At 37.7% G+C, this 19,322-nt stretch overlaps 2 protein-coding genes across 3 annotated transcripts; one reads left to right on the forward strand and one right to left on the reverse strand.

Annotated features, from left to right (window-relative positions):
* Nucleotides 1–12,659, reverse strand: acer2 (alkaline ceramidase 2). 2 transcript variants are annotated; one of them, XM_016671427.1, is made up of 7 exons: nt 12,160–12,659; nt 11,750–11,864; nt 9,173–9,314; nt 8,385–8,522; nt 2,665–2,802; nt 1,849–2,026; nt 1–412 (listed from the first exon to the last, which is right to left on the reverse strand). In XM_016671427.1, the coding sequence occupies exons 1-7, from the start codon at nt 12,271–12,273 to the stop codon at nt 392–394; spliced, it is 846 nt and encodes a 281-aa protein (XP_016526913.1). In that variant the 5' UTR covers nt 12,274–12,659; the 3' UTR covers nt 1–391. The 2 variants fall into 2 exon arrangements, with proteins under 2 accessions (XP_016526913.1, XP_007551853.1); XM_007551791.2 differs by having other exon boundaries at nt 1–2,026; nt 12,160–12,655.
* Nucleotides 12,660–14,327: 1,668 nt separating this feature from the next.
* On the forward strand, nt 14,328–18,426 carry rps6 (ribosomal protein S6). The gene is made up of 6 exons (XM_007551793.2): nt 14,328–14,395; nt 14,954–15,085; nt 16,016–16,226; nt 16,876–17,022; nt 17,823–17,980; nt 18,294–18,426. Exons 1-6 carry the CDS (start codon nt 14,390–14,392, stop codon nt 18,387–18,389), a joined length of 750 nt encoding a protein of 249 aa, XP_007551855.1. The 5' UTR covers nt 14,328–14,389; the 3' UTR covers nt 18,390–18,426.
* Nucleotides 18,427–19,322: the final 896 nt, after the last annotated feature.

Consider the following 19,322-nt stretch of genomic DNA (forward strand, 5'->3'; position numbering starts at 1 on the left):
CATGTTCAAAATTTGCTTCGTTTATTACAGAAAATATCAAAACTCTAATCTGCTACAAATGTTTGTGTACAAAACAGGATAATTTATGAAAATAAATATTTCTGTGCAACTTATCTGTATTAAGAATGCAAGTGGAGAAACACTGAGATTCATACAGATTTGAGCCAATAACAATCCTTCCTTATTGTCAAGCATCACAATGCAGAAAGCAGCATTTAAAGCCCTGCTTTCTTTACACTGGCTGCTTAATGTGTGATGCCGATTCGCTTCTTATGGCATGAGTGTTTTCACTTTCACTGCAGGACTCAATGAACTCATCACTTTCAGCCACCTGTATTATTCAGCGTGTTGTGCATTACACTGCAGGTACTATTGGTATCTCTTCACATCATCAAACCTCCCTAAGGTTTCTCTCAAAAACAAAGTCTAGCAGAACAAAAAGCAGAAACACTGTAAAATGGAAATTGAAACGACAAATAGCTCAACAACAAATTATTTTCTGAAAAAAATATTGTCTCAGAATCTTTTTTGTCGGGTTTTTGAAAATTGTAACCCTTCATCGACCTTTTATGATTGCACAACTTATTTTGACATCTTTAGTTGCTCAAAATCTTTGCATGCAGCTTGAGTGGAAAAGTCAAACAGTGTGAGGCGTTGACACTCAAACAAATATTTGAGAAGAAAAACCGTAAACAGTTCTTATCCTTTGGGATTGGCATTTGATTTAGAAACATCAAAAATACATCCCTCTATTTCATACATTGGCATTTTTTTTCAATAATGACTCCTACATAGTTTTGGTATAATGGATAAAGTAAAAAAAAAAAGAAAAAAAAGTTGTTCCTCTCTACAAACGTGCTCAAACTTACAGAAACAATGCACATTCACTTGCAATTACTATTCCATTTTATGTATCTTAATATCTTGGCTGAAATGTCTTTGCACAATTTTATATTACCTTAGCCTTGAGGAGTAGCCACTATATGAAATATCTTAATTTGAAATGAAGTATAATAAACCTGGTTAACTCTAAAATACTAACATTACAAGACTAATTTTTGAGGAAAATAGTTTAGAAACCATGTTCCGATATAAAAATCTAACTATTTCTGTTTCTTGACAATATACTGTGTTCACCACAATTAAAGGTACCAACTTCTATAAGAATAAAGGAAACACATGTTCTTTGGAAAATAACTGAGTATTGCATTGATATTTTGCAAAATATAGCAAAATTACTATCAGGGTAGCATGCTTGAAGAAAGGAACACATCTAAAGGCTAAAAAGAGGCCTAAGGCTTGGTGTTAATTATGTTCTTGTTGGGAACCAGCTTATAATTTCAGAGTCTTCTGTGACTGGCTTGGTTTTATAATAGTTACATGTGGTGAAATTACTGTTACTAAACCTGGCACCGATGAGTTGCTATAGTAATAATTATTGAGGCAGCATAACGCTTAATACTGAGGTCTTCCAAAGTTTAGAAAATCTACAGATAGTTAACTGCAACACTATCACTCTGAGATGGTTACACGACGTCTCATGCAAAGCCTGAGTATAGGTGTAGAACACTATAAAGGTTTGTTGGCTTTGATATGTTATTTAAGGAGATACCCTGCAGCATATTTCACAAACTAATGACATCAAAGTTGCATAAATCCCTGCTCTGTCAGGATTCAAAGAGGATTCCAGAGCAGGAAAAAGTTTATACTCTTTGAACAAGTGCATCGCATCTACCGGTCAAATCAAAGAGAACACGATGCGGGGCAACACGACTCGCAGACGGACTGCCGTATCATGCTGGTGTTAAAACTGTAGAGCTGAGTACTTCTAAGGCCACCTTAAGTCACCTTGATGGACGATTTCTTGTGGACGCAGAGTAACGAAACATACGGCACGCCGATGAAGGCCCACTTCTCGTTGGGCCAGAACATGATGACCGGGCCTTGCTCCGGCGCCTCAGTCGCCACGTGGAAGTAGGCGAAGCAGACGCAGCCTAAGTAGGAGGCCAGACAGATGAGGATGTGCCTGAGAGAGCAGGAGCAGTACCAGTAAGGCAATGCTACGTTCAACAATGCATTTTTCTTTACAGTCTAACATTCTGACATTCTTAAAGAACCTTGAAAAGGCAAGCAGCTCAATGCGTCTTACTGTGATAAACTACTGCAAGACTGAACTGAAAGGAAAATCCTAGACGGCTTTAAATGTTTCCTTTTCATTTATTTGCTTTACAAGTCGAAAGCCGAAATATCTGGTGTATTGATACTCCAAAATAAAATCCACTGCAAAATAAATTGCCTGTGGTATGTCTGTATGGGTTTTGAATAGAAGCATATCAACAAACTGACTTTTTTCTTCTTTGTATAACAACTCGAGCTTAGATTGGATCAAGACCATCCGTCACCACAAATTCTCAGTTGAATTTGAGTCTTGACTTTGATGAGGCCATTCTGTCACATTAACATGGTTTGATCTAAACTGTTGTTGATCCGAATTTTTAGCTACTTGCATCTTCTCATCAAAAAGGCAACCCCCAGAGAACCACCAGGTTTTACAATTGGGATGGTGTGTTCAGGGTGATGTGCGATTAGTCTTTAAATTTTTGATTAACTTTGATTTTCCAGATAATAAACAGCATGCGTTCTCCGACTTGACTCTGAGCTCACCAAGCACAGTGTAAGTAGGGAAAGTTGACCGACGACCACATTTCACAGAATATCCTGTCGCTGATCCAGCAGAGCAGAGCCAGCGCCCACCAGATCCCAGAAATCAGCCCGAGCTTGAACACTCGCAAGTTTTCACACCTGCAATGAGAGTGAGATGAGAAATGTGTGTGACGCTGAACACACACGCAAGGTATGGTTCAGTCTCAGAGAATAAAAGCGTGTGCGAAACTTGTCTGAGAAAACCTGCAAATCTAAAATAAAATGGCTAAAAATAACGTCAATGGGCAGCAATGGCCCAGTCAGTCGCTTCAGAATTAATGCAGATACTTTTTCATACAACTACAGAGCAAGTCATTTTTTTCCATTGCAGTTTAACAATTACATCTAATGCCACAATTATCAGAGTCTGTCACTATAAGTGTTGATAACTATTTTTGATTTAATATCTAACAAATCTATAAATCATTTATCTGTGTGAAAAATTAAATTATGCATTTTGTAAAAAATCTAGAGTTTTGGGTTCACTCACTTTCCATAAACCTTTCCATTTTGATTCAACTGTTATAGAAATAAGTAATAAGTAAGAAATAAATACATGGGCCATGGGATGTATTGTGTGATTTTTTTTTTGCTTGAGGTTATATTTAAATTACTCTTACAGACCATATTATTCACGTATCAAAACCATAGAGGGTGCACTCTGGTATGACTGTGACTTCATAGTGAAAAAATATTCCACTGTGTGTCTAATAAGAAGGTTCTTTTTCTTAAATAGTCCCTGATGTTGCCACATGTGGGTGTTTAAGAGGGAAAGTTGTATGTAATCCCCACGTAAATAAACATCGCCTGACCTACAAAGACGTGCTAATCCAGAGTGCCACTGATTAGCTATTCTTAGCGTTGTCCTCCTTAGAAATCCTTGTGACACTGAGGCAGAGACGTGCAGGCCTGACTGTGACAGAGCTGTTCTGATGACGCCAGCAGTGCGCTGGCGGAGACAATGTTTCAGCTTCTCTTCTGGTGGAGTCGCACCGTTTCACTGGTGCCTTATTTAGTGCCATTGTTTCAAGGAGTGAGGTGTCAAACAGGACTTGAAACGTGGTTTTAGTTTTTAACCTTTGTTCACATCGAGGCTTATTGTGCACACTGACATAATTGTAGCGCCAGCTGTGGGTTTGGTTGAGCAGATTACAAGAGTTTTATTGTTCTGGTTGGGAGTTTATGTCCATGTTGGTGTATGTGGTGCTGGGGATGTTCTTTAAGGGCTAACGGGTCCTTGTTTACCCAAAGCATTGTCCCATTTTCAGCACAAGATGCCTCTTGTTCTTAGTGCAAGAGGGAGGATCAGCTCCTCTAAATATGAACCCATAGTTCTGAACCAGAAATTACTCACTAGGTATTTCTGGTCAAGTTTCTTGTGCAAATATCTTAGTGCACTTAAAAAAAGCCAAAGCTAACTTATAAGCAACTTTTCAGCAAGACATAGTAGCCTGTTTTAGTAAATAATTCCTTAATATTGATCAAAATTTACCGGCAGAATATTTCACTTATAGGATGGGAAAATTTATTGTAATAAGTTAAATAATCTGCCAGTAGAACTAGTACTTTAAAAAAATCAATATTAAGGAATTGTTTACTTATAGGGAGAGTATTATGTAAAATGAACTTTTTTCATCATAATATTATGTTATTCCCTCATCAAAAACATACCTGGAGTGTTGCCTTAATACTTTCATGCATGTTTGAGAAATCTTTTAATTTGCTATGGCAACTATTCAACTGTCCAAAACACCTGGTTGGACCAAGTGCCACCTTCAAGGCAAAGCTCCTCCTTAAAGCTGCAGTTTCTGAGCTAATTCTCAGTGTAACGCTCATAAAAACATTGTTAAAGGGTTAATAGAGAAGCGATGTTGTGATAATTTCCTGAAGGCAGAGTTTCAGAAAGAGCAAGAGATTTTAAAGAGACAGAGGCCAAACTTCAAGGCATTAAAATCAAGAAGTAAAATTGATTTTATATCATTTAAATAAGTGATATTTGATATTTATAGCATTTTTATAACAACTAAAGGTAACAAAGTTATTGATTATGTTATAAAAATGACCCTATTTGCCTTGAAAAGCAAATGTTTGCAGTCACCCGTCCATCGGTCCGATCCCTGACTAATGGTCATCATGAATTGATCATGACTGAAGAAAAAGATTGTGGATTTAAGCTGGAATGAAAAGGATCTTTGTAGTGGGAAAGGAGCGCCATCGCCTGGGACGGAGTTTGAAGAAGAGCTGCCACTCTTCCGCTTTGAAAGGAGTCAGCTGAGGTGGTTCGGGCATAAAATGTGGCAAAAAGAAAAATCTAAAATACTTGACTCTTTCTGCCTACATTTTTTATGAAGGGAAGAAAGTCAGCTGACCAGCCTTGCTGGTAAAGTGTCTCTATATTATGTAACCGTTTCAAGGAAACAGGAAAGGGGTAACAGTGTCTCATTAGCAACAGGAACTACTAGAATAAAAAAAGGAAAAAAGTCATTAAACCATCATTATCGCTCAGATATACACCAATTGTTTGTATTCCCATAGAAGAAAATTCTGACTGTTCTTAAAGCATTGCGCCACTTGGCCTCCATAACTTAATGTACAGACTGTCCTCGGTTGGCAAACACCTCTTCCTGCCTACGAAAACTATCAGCAGGCTGCAGGATATCTGCTGTCCTCTCATGTTGCAGGAGAGACGAAGATAAGAAAAAAATGACAGAACAAGGAGTCCCGTTTGGAGGGAGCGCCGCTGAATGTGCTGGAGAATTTGAGAAAGAAAAAACCTTATTTAGTGCAACTCCTTGGAGTTGTTTACCTCGTGGAAATATTTTCTATTAATGACGCTATAAATTGCATATTTGATGTCAAGAGCGCGACTGGAGCTATGTGAAGAACTTAGTTTGAGTGCTCTGATTGCAAACACTCAAAAACTATTCTTGTAACTCAAAGTCAGCAGAATTTAGGAGACAGAGAGAGAAAAAGCAGAAATACCTGACCTGTTTTTATTGTTCTCCCATCCAAAGTCACAACTTAAAAGTTACTATCTAAAATAAAAAAACAAATGGTTAATATTGAAAATAGCCAATGGCAACTGCTCAATGATGTAGAATCTGTGGTGCCTGTTTTATTTCCAAAACTACCATTAATCTTGGGAGAGTGTGTGGCATCTTAAACTCTGTGAAATACCTGTAATTTTACCTTTAAAAGTCTGATGGATTCTGCTAGTGGACTGAATATGAGAGATGATATAGAAAGATCATTAGAGAAGCTGTTGAAGATCTCTCTCTGTAGGCTCCAACCTTATGAAATGTTTTAGAAGACTAAGAGCTGTCTTACTGGCAACGGGGAAGAGGGGGGGGGAGTCATACGAAGTATTCAATGCGATGGTAGCAATTAGTGTACCAGAAATGATTTTGTTTGAAAATTGTTTTCCTAGTGGCTTTCATGCAGAGTAATCAGACAGGAAATGGGCAGTGAGAGAGAGAAAGAAATGCAGCAAAGGTCTCAAGGTTGAAAACTGAACCCCTGATGGCCTTCACAAATGGCACGCCCACTGCAGCTTAAATACTTCACAAAAAAATAAAAAATAAAAACTTCCTATCATGATATATTTTCCATTCTTGAAGAATGTAGACAAACTAAAAGTTGGATTTGTCAATAGTTTTAAATTTTAATGTAATATATTTTTAGTTTTTTTTGTTTTTAGTTTTTTTTTAGTGTGCGATTACACGATTGCAATAAAACATATGTTTATCTTCAGGCTTTTTCATCATCCTTTCATCTTCTCTGATAGTGACAACACATTTTATGGCAAAGCTCTGACTAGAATTTCTGCTTTTACACTTTCCGCTTAAATAAGCGTTACATTGTCCGTCTGAGACACCGAGGACTTTGTTTTTTTGTGCAGCTGGAACTCCGTCAAAGGGGGGCCAAGAGTCACAGTGTAGAAAAGTCAAACAACAACAAAACAGTATGTTCTTTCTGAGGACAGGAGTCCATCAGTCATGGCTACAGGAACTCTGTCTGGTCTTGCAAAATAACAAGAGGCTTCAACAGATGACTGGTGCTGCAGCAATGTCAAGAATTAGCCAGAAATTAAACAATAGGTGACCTAATGTTTCAGGACTGATGCTTGTAAGTAAGTGTTGAGGGGGAAAAGCACAACATGCAGATACTGAGACAGAGGAAATGCCTGGAGGCTCTGACAGGGTCTCTCTTTGACACAAACAACGAGTTTGTTGAAAATGTGTTTGCAGGGACATACGATCGTAAAAATAATCTATTAGTCGGGATAAGATAACGTGCCTTCAACATTAAAATTGCAGGAGATTGAAGATCAAGTGTTATTGTGCTGTAGTCGGTGAAGCCATTAGGGTTTTCTCAGTGATCTGACCTCATGTTATTGCTAAATACGGCACTGTGCCGTAGTGACGAGTTGTCCTTCATGTTTCATTCCTAGATCTAAGAAGTCTTGATTAGTGGTTGTTCTGGGTTTCAGGAGGTTTCACTCCTTCTCTTTAGGATTTTTTTTTTCACTCATTTTCAGTCCAGCTTTTTTCTACTTTTGAAGGAATTTTTTGTTTGTTTTAGCCATTTAACTTTTGATCCATAAATCATTAAGGCATAAAGAGACTCCTAAACCCAAGCAGTGTTGTGCTTTCTTCAACACTCAACACCCACCTATTGTTATTTCATCCTAATGTATTTCCATTGTGTGCCATTAACCATCTGAATGCAGGTACTTAGCCACTGCACATAAATAAATTAGAAAAATGCTCAAATCTTGAGACTAATCTAAGTGTAATTTTACATTTTTTTTCATAAGCTTTTAAATCCCACATTATTTCCAAAGTTTGACTGCTGTTCAAGTTTTGGACCAGTCAGCTCTTAAAGAATAATACAGAATATGACCCATGATTAAAACTACAAAAAATTAACAATTCATGTTTTGTTGTTTAATGAAAGAATTTATTGTTTGACAAAGTAATTAAACCTTGATAGAATTTTGACTTGGAGGTATTTTTACCCATTATGCCATAAGTGGACATTAGGTGTCCACTTATGGCAAATAGAATGTTGATGTTTATGTCTGATTATGATACAGTTTGTTTAGATTACCTCTTAATTTTAGTTAATTCCCAAAACTAACATGGGGAATTTACAATTTGGAATATTTCCTGTGGAATATGTCTGGAAGTCACATGACCACATTTACTTAAAGGAAACAATGAGCAAATGATAGACAAATTCCTGAACATTATTAGCTTCCATTCTGCTTAAATACTGATTCAATAGCGACAGCGATACCAAAACAGTGAATGATTTATGACAGGAACAAAGGACTTCAACTAAAAATCTTGGGCAATAGATTTAGGAATAACAGGAAAAACGCAAAAAAATATTTTGCAGCTTGAATTTGAATGACAAATTCCTAAACCGACGCAGTCATAGCATGACTCACAAGCGCAGAGAAACAATGGAACAGACACAAAAACACATTAGAGTTGGAAATGAGTCAGCGATAGAAATGGCACAAACAAAGCCGATCATTTTCATTAAGATGTTATGTAGCATTTATTGCTCATACAAATTTTACTCTTGTTTCTGACTGAGTCATGCAGAGCAGAAGGTTCACGTTTTGTCGTGTGATGTTGTGTAATGTACGCTGGGATCAGATAATCTCTACTCACCTTTTAAGCTCAGTGATAAGCAGCACTGTGCAGGGGATGCCCAGAGTCATGAGCGACAGCGAGTTGACCACAGGTTTAACAAAGGCCAGTCCGGTGGTGATCCCAGACAGGATGCCGATGACCACTTTAAACCTTAAACTACACAAAGAAGCAAAAACAAGCAACAATATGAAACAATCTCTGGATGGCAACCTGACCAAACTGTTTATCCACTTGTAGTTTGTGTTGATAATGCGTTGCTGTATGTTAGTCCTGTATGAACAAAATAATTTGACTTGTATTAAGCAAATCCAGGTCGTTTACTCTAGCTGTGTTATATTAAATTAGACCTTTTCACTGTAGTTCTACTTTGTGTTTTGCTGTTGTTTCATTTTCTCTCCATGTGATTCTAGCCAACTTTGGATCTTTTTTACCTGCTTCAGAAAAAGAAAGACCACCAGATTCAAATAATTCACATGCACTTGGTTCAGCTGCCGATGAGCAATAAGCAGAGGAAATGTTAAGCGACAGCCTGCAGCAGGAGAGAGCAGCCATCAAGTCTCTGTGACAATACAAGAAGTGCAGACATGTGATGCTGCTTTTACTGGTGTCAGCTATCTTGGATGTGCCTATATTTAGATGTAATGAGTCATAACAGTAGATGCATCATAAGAGAAGCCAATGACCCACAGTAAACTCCACATCTGTCTCTTAAAAAAAAGATAAATAAATAAACCAATTAGCCTTTTCCTTACATCTCAAGGCGCGTTTCTGCTTCCTAGTGGTTTCGTTTGGAATGATCGACATACCGATTTCTCCTGAACATCTTTGGCAGGTATCTCTTGGGAAACCACATGGCGATGGCGCACATGAGCACCCAAAGAATGGCCAGCTCATCCAGCATTTGGCCGAGGAAGCTGAGTGTGGCATGAAAATACGTTGATCCGATGCCTGTGAGAAAGAAAGTCGCAAAGATAAATAAAGGTAACAAGTGCGAACAGTAACTGAAGAACATTTCCGTTTTAAAACAACTTCTGTTGTTGTTGGAACTAAACATTGAGTGGAAAGTTCAAAACTGGTAAGTTACAAAATCACAAAGGAGTGGTGTGACCAGAATCTAGAGATTTTATTATGGCCACATATCTGCTTATCCACCAAGCTGTCAAAACAATTAGGTCATTTTATGAATCACTAAAACCTGAAATATTGACCTCAGACAACCTATGGAACAGCTGCTGCATACTAATTTTATTTTACATTATAAGATGAACTATGAATGCCAATTGAAAAAACGTTTTATTTTGTAACTTTGAGTTTTTTGCATATATTATCCATTTATAAAAGCCTTTTATGCTTATTTTAACACCATTAAGTCATCAACTAATAAAATATTCTTAATGGGACACAGTCACAACATAGCTGAAATGCTACCCATAGGATTCTTTTCTTATTCTCCAGTCGTGTACAAAGATTCTACTAATGTAAGGGGTAAGGATTAAAGAAAGATTTTTTTAAAAGATTAAATTTTCAAAACATTCTCATCAATCTGCCCCTATGGTTTAAAGTCCTTATAATAAGATACTAGAGACAGTTCCAAAATGACTGAGTAATGCCCCAATTCCCCTTCCCCACCTGTTGCTGCACACTAATTGTCAGCTGAATGAACACTTCTTAAGGTTTTATGTAGTATAAAAAGATACATATTACATATTGTGAAGAAGGTTTTAATAAAACAACATGACTTCATGCAATATTTTCCATCTCTACTTAAGAGTTACAATATTTTACAACTTGGATTACACTGTATAAGCTAATATTGTTGAGACTTTATTATGTAATGCGGTAAAATTAGTCCTGCCTATAACAACATTGAAATTTAAGCTTAGTGCCCTAAAATTATAATACTACACACTGAAATAAAAAGAGTGAGTAAAAAACCTTAAATTCTGCTTGTTATTAGTCTATGAATTTGCCCTGTTTCTGAAAACTGGAACCAAACGCCTCCTGATCTCTTCTTTTCCCTTTAGCTGTAAGGCAAGTTGTTTATAAATGAGCTGAAAAATGGAGCCTCTGACACACTATAAATTATACAAAGTAGCTCTAGTAAACTGCAGAAGAGGAGGGTTAAAAACAATGTAGTTGTAAGTATAAACATTTACAAATGTTTTATAAATTGTACGTCTTGTTCTGAAAAGGAAATCAATATGTTTATTTTATTTTTTTTTCCAGAACAAATATCAAGCTAGTAGATCATAGCTTCATTCTTAAGCAAATACTGTTAAAATGCTCCTCTGATTTATAGATCACAGCAGTGAATGGAGCCGTTGTGTGTGAATGGAGGCCGGGTGCCAGCGCTGTTTGAAAACACGCAGGTTGCATAGTCAGCAAAGATAACCAGAACCACCCACCACCACCACCACCAAGTCCTCCACCCAGCCCTCCCCTCACCGGTTCCTGAGAGGTGACCTCAGTCCGTGAGAAAAAACATCCCATGGAAACACTGAGCAGGCTTCGTTAATCATGTAGCAGTAATCGCATCTAAAGTGGAAAACGAGCACAATCACGTTTCCTTTTGTCTTCATCTGTGTCAGTAGGTAACAGGACCTCAGACCAGTGGACAAAGATCAGCAAGTTCATCAGGTGTTTTGAGAAATTTGTGCTGAACTCTGATTTTAATTGTTCATTTTTGAAAATTAACAATTATATCATGCCCCCCAATTATTTATTGTGAGCTTTATTAATTAAAAATATACTTGAATACCAGAGTCAGTGAAAGTTCATTAAGGAGGTCAAGTTTATTATTAGAATGCTACATTTTCAAGAAACATACTGTCCATGCAGGCATTTCAAATTGTAATAATGCAATTCAGTATGTTGTGCAGCTTACATTTTTAAATAATTAAATTTAAGAAGATTATCTAGAGAAACACACACACCCCACCAGAACCAAATATAAAAGTATGAGTAACACGGCGTAGTTTGCAGCACAGTTACATAATCGAGGCTTCCCTGCGTTTTACAAAATGATTTTTGAGAAACAAAGAAGACGAAATGAATCAAGGAGCAGATGGTGGAAATGCCCCCACCCTGAGATGTGGGTTCTGATCTCAACTCGTATCCTGCCAGTCTGACATTATATCAGCACACAGAGGACACTCAGGCAGATTAAGCAGATAACTTTCCATATTTCAAAATACTTTTCAGCAGCCTGTATGAATAACAGAAACTGCATGTACACAGAGAAGAAGCTGCTTTTTTTTCACCTATGGTTTCCCACAAATAAAAACTATTTGCCAATTTTCTTTAAAACAAAACAAAACAAAAAAGCACTGAAGCTGTCTTGGCTGCTCATCCTCACTATGAAGTAGAGGAGGTCATTCACTTACCGACCACCACTAGCAGGATCCAGATGAGGTAGATCCCGTTGTTGAAATGCTGGGCATATTCACGGAACAAGAACATCAATATGGGAGGCAAAACAAAGAACAAGACGTTGCTGATCTGAAATGAAATAACAAAACAACACTTTGAGGAAACAGCATCGTGGCATCAAAACAACGTGTTGCCCACTGGGTCCAGCAGAGCGGCTGAACTGGAGAGGAAAACATTTAAAGCAGATTAACTTTTAAAAAGTCTCTTTAACTCATAGGAGCCTTTATTATTGGTAACACGGCGGTGTGTTGATGAAGTGTGAGAAGGCAGTTAATGACAGAGCGAAACAAAAGCAGAGCAACCCCGGCTGTAAACAAAACTGCATTATCCAAAACACTGCTTACTCGACAGACTTCATACCGACCGTGTTGTAAAATTCAGCGATGCTGGGGTAGATGAGGTAATTTCCTTCACACCAGTCGACATCGGAGCTGCCAGCCTGCAACTGGTCCCAGAAAATCGGGTTAACGTTGCTCATGTCTGGACTAGTCCTGTCGAGTGGACAGCAGCGCTGTTCAGTCTGTGATCCTCCAGCAGATTAGAGCAAAACAAAAACAACAGCCGAGGGAAAGTCCGTGGTATGAGCCAGCTCGGCGGCGACACGCTAGCAGTTTAAAGTCTGGATCCTGAGACGGACTGTGGACAAGTGTTGATGTCGGGGCTCGCTCCTGTGCTGCATTTTCACTCAGTCCTTCCTTCCACAAAGCCTCTTCTCTGCTCTTCGTGACGCTCTGCCTCGTCCTCTGACAGCTGCTCACTCTGGCCTCAAAGAGTGTTCACACTGTGCAAGAGGACTCACTCCGCCCAGCTTCCTTCTTCAGTAAAACCGGAAGTGTTTGGTGATGTTTTTCTTTTTTTTTTAACACTCATGATTAAACGACAACAACAACAAAAACTACAAAAGTATATGGTTTATTTAGTGAGTTGCTATAGCAATAACTTAGAATTTATAATCACTTATATAACGTAATTAATAAATTCAATGTTCCACAAGTGGGTTGCTAGCCAATGTTTCTAACAGCTGTGACACTAATCAGTTTTTCATGTTTATGTAAAATAGCCTGTAAATTACGAAAGACTATTAGAGCCACTAGAAAAAAAATAAGTCACACATTTTTATATCCTTTCTTGCAATGGCCGTAATTCTCACTAGTACTCTCTCTCTCTCTGTGTGTGCGTGTGTATGTTTGTGTCTGTAAGTGCACAAAAACTCATGGTTAATGACTGATGCAACAGGGGGTCGAAAATACTTCGATGAAGTCAAGAAGACCGCTCACTTCACCTGCCAAGTGCAACTTTCATATGGCTCTCCATACTTTCACAGCTGTTAAGGGAAAATTACGCTAAAAATAAGGGAAGTTTTTTTTTTTTTCAGAAGCATGTTTTCTGATTGCTGGTTCAATAAAAACACAAGTTTCAAACAAAATGCGAAGATTTCTGCGTTAAAAGCTTCCGTTACATTAATTTTCCACAGGTAAATCTGTAAATGTAACCATCAAAAGCCAAATAACAAACTTATATGGTATTTTAAAACTCAAAATGCTCATTTCACTTTATGCTGACTCAGTCAGTCCCACAGTAACCTGGTTCAGAAAACCTCACCTGCACACAGAGACCCCACCGTCAGGAATAAAAATGGAAAACAATACTGATCTTGTAGCACGGATGGATAGCGCTGACCCCGATGGAGAGCTAATGGTGAAAGTCTGAGCCCTTTCATGCATTTCACATTCCTTTTTTAAACATTTGCAATCATTTTAAGTTAATTGTATTAATTGAAATACTTTCCAACTTCTGTAGGCTACAATGTCACGAACTAATCTGCTCTCTGGCGCCCTGCACTGGTCAATATTGTTTGTAGCATTATGTTCTTGCAAGTACTGACAATATGAATGTTAAAGTAATCATTCATATTTATTTTATGTTTTAATATATGTTTTCTGTTTAAAAACAGAAAATATTGAATCATATTTTTATCTTAGTATTTTCATCATTATTTTTTAAATTAAGTTTGAGGGCCAAGGGTAAATATTCGCAAATACATATGTATATAAAACATTTTGGTAACAAATCAAAATCGGCTTTATTTGCAAAGTTTTGTGCGCACAAAAATGAATTTGACTTCAATTACACTTCGAAATATATATATTTTTCTACATATTGCATATCAAGTGTTTCACAAAAGTAAAATATAAGGTTGAAATATAAATGACAATAAATAAATAAAACCTATAATTACATAAAAGTGTCAATAATTTATTAAAAGATAAAGAGAAAAGTGACAAATCATGTAACATTGTATGATTTTAATTATTGCCTGTATTTTTATTTGTGTAGCAGCATTAAACCTCATGTTATGTAGGTTTAATTGTTATGCGCTTGTCTTTTTCTAAGACTGACGTCTATTGATGATAAAAAAGAACAAATGAAATAAAATTACTTTATTTCATTTCAATTTACTTTATTGACTTGTTAGCAGGGTGGTTCATGACGGCCATCTAGCTATCGCGAGATTACTTTGTTCTATGTGAGATCACGGAGCGGATATCCTGCCTCTTTCCCCTGGCGGACCGTCGTTGGGTCGGTTTGGCAAAATGAAGGTACAACCATGACTTGCTTTTATTTTGTTTTTGAAAGCCAGTATCGTTAAAATATATTAGTTGAAATAAAGCTATCATGTTAAACTTTTAAAACGTTTGGTTTAATGCAGGTATTGTGGCTTTGTAGTTGAGGATGAGCTTTGATTGTGACGAGCTAGCTGACTAGCCCGTCAGAAAGTGAGCTGTAGAAACATGGCCGCACAGTGTGCAACTACTTACATTGAAAAGGATTTGTGAAATTTCCGTTATTGTTTCGAGGGATACACGCTTTTTAACAGTTTAATCCAATATTCTGGGTATGTTCTTGTAAAGAGTACACACAGCTAGTCTTTTCAGCTTTGACTGGACCCGGCAAAGAAGCTAACAGGCCTCTGTTTTACTCATTCGCCAATTGAAACTGTGGCACTATTTCTAGAACATATTTAACACAGATGTTTAGAAGTTTCATTCATGTTATTGATTACCCTAGTTATCAAATCTGCATCTTTGGCGTGTTGTCTGTGTGTCTCTATGATGGTCAAAAGCTCTAACACTTGTTTATTTCAAATTGCTTTTAAGCTGAACATCTCATTCCCTGCTACCGGCTGCCAGAAGCTGATTGAAGTTGATGATGAGAGGAAGCTGCGCATCTTTTATGAGAAGCGTATGGCCACTGAGGTGGCTGCTGACCCTCTGGGAGATGAGTGGAAGGTAAGTTTCTCTGTCCATTGCACATCATCATGGCACACCGGAGACCCTTGTGACTGATCTGTAGTCTTTAAGGGGGGACAGTGTGTTGCCAGAGCAACTGTAGAGGAGCTTTCCAGATGCGATCAGCCCAGTTAATCGTGGCAGATTGAAACAGCTGTGCTCTCCCAATGACTTGTTGCAATAAATGGAACATCTAAGATTGCAGGATGTATCGCGACATGTTTTTGAAGTAGACACCACAATTTAGTGAGTGAGGTGGTATTTGGTTGAGAGGCTGACTGTAGGAAATTGGCAAGAATAAAGGTCTTAAGCATTTCTGTCATTAACACAAACTTTGTTTTGTGCAGTGTTGCATTGATATATATATTTTTTCTTCTAGTTTATGGTGGAAATTTGGATTACAATAGGATGGAACAACAAAGTGATGTGTGATCAGATTTGCAGATTTTATAGCATCCAAAAGTCAGTGTTACACATTTAAATATCTCAATTTTAACACTTTAAGAAATCCTAAATATGTCCATGTATGCATTATGTACAAAGTAAACTTGTACATAGCTTTGTATATTTAAGGTGTGACTTGATTAGGGATTTTAATGTTTGACTGAAAGATGACTGTTATGAAGCTATGCATATAGGGTAAGGTGAAGAAGTGTAAACAGTCTTGTTGCAAAAGTAATAGATCCACATGTCAGTCAAAAAACTCCAACCCAAATTATTCAATTTGTTAGTTTAAATTGATTTGTTATTTATGTTGGTCTTGACTTAATGACTTTCAAAAGGGTTTAATAAGTCTGATATTTAATTAGAGACTTGTGAAAACTCTTGGTTGTGGATTAGTGATATTCTTTGTTGGGAATCGTATAAGATTAAGACATTCTGAAAGGAAACTGCCTTCTTCTGCACATGTTAAAAACTGTTTTTGTCTAGGGTTATGTGGTGCGCATCAGCGGCGGCAACGACAAGCAGGGCTTCCCCATGAAACAGGGGGTACTAACCCATGGCCGTGTGCGTCTGCTGCTCAGCAAGGGCCACTCCTGCTACCGTCCCCGCAGGACCGGCGAGCGCAAGCGCAAGTCTGTCCGGGGTTGCATCGTTGATGCCAACCTCAGCGTTCTGAACTTGGTCATCGTCAAGAAAGGTAACCTGGTGGATGAAAACCCAGCTGTGTAAAGCTTATGTATTATTCATGCTGTATCAGTAATGTTAGCCTATGTAGGTCAATGACTTGCTGCATATATGGATGGCACACCATGGAGTCTCTTTTGACTGATTAATAGTCAAATTAGAGGGGATAGTGTGTTGCCAGAGTAACTGTGGAGCTGCTTTCCAGATGCGACCAGACCCAGTGACAGTGGATGGTTGAACTGCAATGCTTCCTCACTGTGACGACTTGCAGTTTTTATAATGTTTAATTGAAATGTTTAGATCTTCTGTGTTTTGTTTCATATTTCTCCCCTTCAGGAGAACTGACTATATTGAATTATTTTGTTCCTGCCCTTAAGATGCGGAGGCAGAGATTATCTATTCTACTCTTCGGAGCTGAAAATAATATCAAATCTGTTGTCAAAAAACAGATGGTGAATGGTCTGTCAAATGGCTAAATTTTATCTCGTCAGTAAACGATACCTTGTAACTGGTGCTATGTTGAAAAAAGAAAGCAAGCACCATGATCTTATAGTTTCCCTTCAGTCTTTGAGTTGAATATGTTTGTCCTGTTTAAATTTTGTAGAACTGAAAATTTGCTCTGTGGTCAGATTTCATTCACGTTCTGATGTTTTGCCATTAAGGTGAGAAGGACATTCCCGGGTTGACCGACAGCACTGTCCCTCGCCGACTTGGTCCCAAGAGGGCCAGCAAGATCCGCAAGCTCTTCAACCTGGCTAAGGAGGATGACGTGAGGCAGTATGTCGTGAGGAGACCCCTGACTAAAGAAGGTGAAAGTTGTGTTGAAGCCTGCATGAACATGGAGATTATGGCTTGTAAATCAACAGCCAGAGGAGGTTTTCTGCTGTTAAAGTTGTTGCTGGAGCCTCTGTACTTTTTTCTGTTTTTGAGATGTCCTTTTTGCACGATCCTTCTTTTGGTACATCTTTAACATTGTATTGGTGTATTATAGTTTATTTTTTAACATTAATACTGAAAAAGTCTGGGATCCATCACAATTTCTACGTTTCCTTTCAAAAAGTAGAAAAGGCAGAATAATTCCAATTCTGGCTTTTTTGTGACTGAGCTGCTTTCTTGTAGTTCAGTAAAATTGACCCATAGAGGCACAATGATGTTTAGGCTAAAGTAAGAGCTTGAACCCTAAGAGAGCTGCAGTTACAGCAACATTTTTGGATTAGCCATTTTATGATCTTGTGCTGCTGCTCATGCCTCTCATTGTTCTAAATATTATAAAGTGGGAGTCATAACTACTTCTAAGCTGCTGTATTCCCTAGTTCCTCTTCCCATTTTCCTAAAATATTTTTGTTGCATAACCCAGCACAATTACCTGCACATTTCAGATCAGTTTTGGGTAGAACTGGGTAAACAAACTTCTTTTGAGACTTCTGATTCAAAGTGAAGTCACCTCACTTTTGACTTGAAGGCAGAACAATTTGTTTGGATACATTCTGAATTCTTTCACTTGAAGTGATTTTAAAGATGATTGAAATGTGCAGTTCTGTTGCTTCACTCTTTATTAGCACATTTTTTGCTGTCTTGAACTGTTACTGATAACCACTTCCTCTTTTAGGCAAGAAGCCAAGAACTAAGGCCCCCAAGATCCAAAGATTGGTGACCCCTCGTGTGTTGCAGCACAAGCGCCGCCGCATTGCCCTCAAGAGACAACGCACCCAGAAGAACAAGGAGGAGGCCTCCGAGTACGCCAAGCTGCTGGCCAAGAGGATGAAGGTGTGTTCAATTTTCAAATGTTTTTAAAAAATGCTACAATCGATCTGGGCTTCAGAACTACAAAAAAGTAATAGGATTATTACCGTTTCCGTAAAACTCTGCTAGAATGGTATATCCATATAGAAGTCAAAATAAAGTTGATAATGACAAGGCAGTTACTATCTTGTCATTAAGATAGTCAGAATTTACATTTGAACTCTTAAAGTTGGAACTTTGATTCCTGTTGAAAACTTTTTTTTTCTGAGAATGTCTAAAACACCAAAAAAAATTTTGTTCAAATTTAAACCAAATTTTCTTACATTTTTAAAAACAGGAGGCCAAGGAGAAGCGTCAGGAACAGATCGCCAAGAGGCGCCGCCTTTCTTCTCTGAGAGCATCCACATCCAAGTCGGAGTCCAGCCAAAAGTGAAATCCTTAAATGAAATAAACGTTTTGCTGAAAAACTGCTGTGATTTGTGTTGTACATGGTTGCTTGATAGAAAATCCCAGATTTATACATTAAGATTCTATGAAAACTGATTATAAGCATCTCTACATGTGATAGTTAAAATAGTTGAGCCTTTCTGGCCCTTGATGCAGCATTAGCTAAATTTCTGAGTTCCTGTGTGTAATCACTTCATTGTCACATTTGAAACAGTGCTGCAGCTCTTCAGTGTATTCCATTAAATTAAACCCAATCTTAATAGGGCTGCAGCAACAATTAATTTGGTAATTGAGTATTATGACAACTGGCTGAAAGGCAAATTCTGCAGTCTTACCACTTAAGCTTATTTCAAGCAATAAACAAAAAGTAAAAATTTGGTTCCCTTTTAAATATTTAATGTACACTTGATAAATTGTAAAGTTTGCATCTGCAGCTTTAAAAAGAGCATGTGAAAGGCTTGGCCCTTTATCAGTGCAGTGTAGCTGATCTGATTTTAATTGGCCAGTTTTGCTGAGTGATCAGCAATTGGCATGTTTGAGTTGATATTCAATTAATCACTTTTCAGTCCTAAACCTTAGTTGGAAAGTTGCTGTTCTTCAAAGGTACTTGAACATCTTTGAAAGTTTAGTTATTACATAAGGGATGCCAACCTTGATTCTACAACATTTTATATGCACATTGTACCTTAGTGTGGTACTTAAACTTTGGCAACTATAGCCCCACAAATAACTTAAACTTTAATTTTAAGTGGACTTTTTCAGAACAAGTGTCACTGAACTCCATTTGATTTTCAAATTTGCAATTTTATGCCAACAGGAGAAACTGTTAACGTTCTTAAATGTCAAGTGGACTTCAGATTTTTACACTACACACCCCTAAATGCTACCAGCTTAGAAATCAAGGTTACTTTATGCCTTC

This window comes from Poecilia formosa, unplaced genomic scaffold (assembly GCF_000485575.1).
Source record: "Poecilia formosa unplaced genomic scaffold, Poecilia_formosa-5.1.2 Scaffold44, whole genome shotgun sequence".
Lineage (NCBI taxonomy): Eukaryota > Metazoa > Chordata > Actinopteri > Cyprinodontiformes > Poeciliidae > Poecilia > Poecilia formosa.

What these genes read in the sequence shown, in the direction of transcription:
- rps6 (XM_007551793.2), top strand. An exon ending in CTTGGTCATCGTCAAGAAAG is followed by an intron (nt 16,227 to 16,875) that starts GTAACCTGGTGG and finishes TTTGCCATTAAG; the next exon opens with GTGAGAAGGACATTCCCGGG. An exon ending in TGCTGGCCAAGAGGATGAAG is followed by an intron (nt 17,981 to 18,293) that starts GTGTGTTCAATT and finishes TTTTAAAAACAG; the next exon opens with GAGGCCAAGGAGAAGCGTCA.
- acer2 (XM_016671427.1), bottom strand. Translation starts at nt 12,273, where the DNA reads ATGAGCAACGTTAACCCGATTTTCTGGGACCAGTTGCAGGCTGGCAGC. An exon ending in TCGCTGAATTTTACAACACG is followed by an intron (nt 11,865 to 12,159) that starts GTCGGTATGAAG and finishes ATTTCATTTCAG; the next exon opens with ATCAGCAACGTCTTGTTCTT. An exon ending in CTTATCACTGAGCTTAAAAG is followed by an intron (nt 2,803 to 8,384) that starts GTGAGTAGAGAT and finishes CTCTCATTGCAG; the next exon opens with GTGTGAAAACTTGCGAGTGT.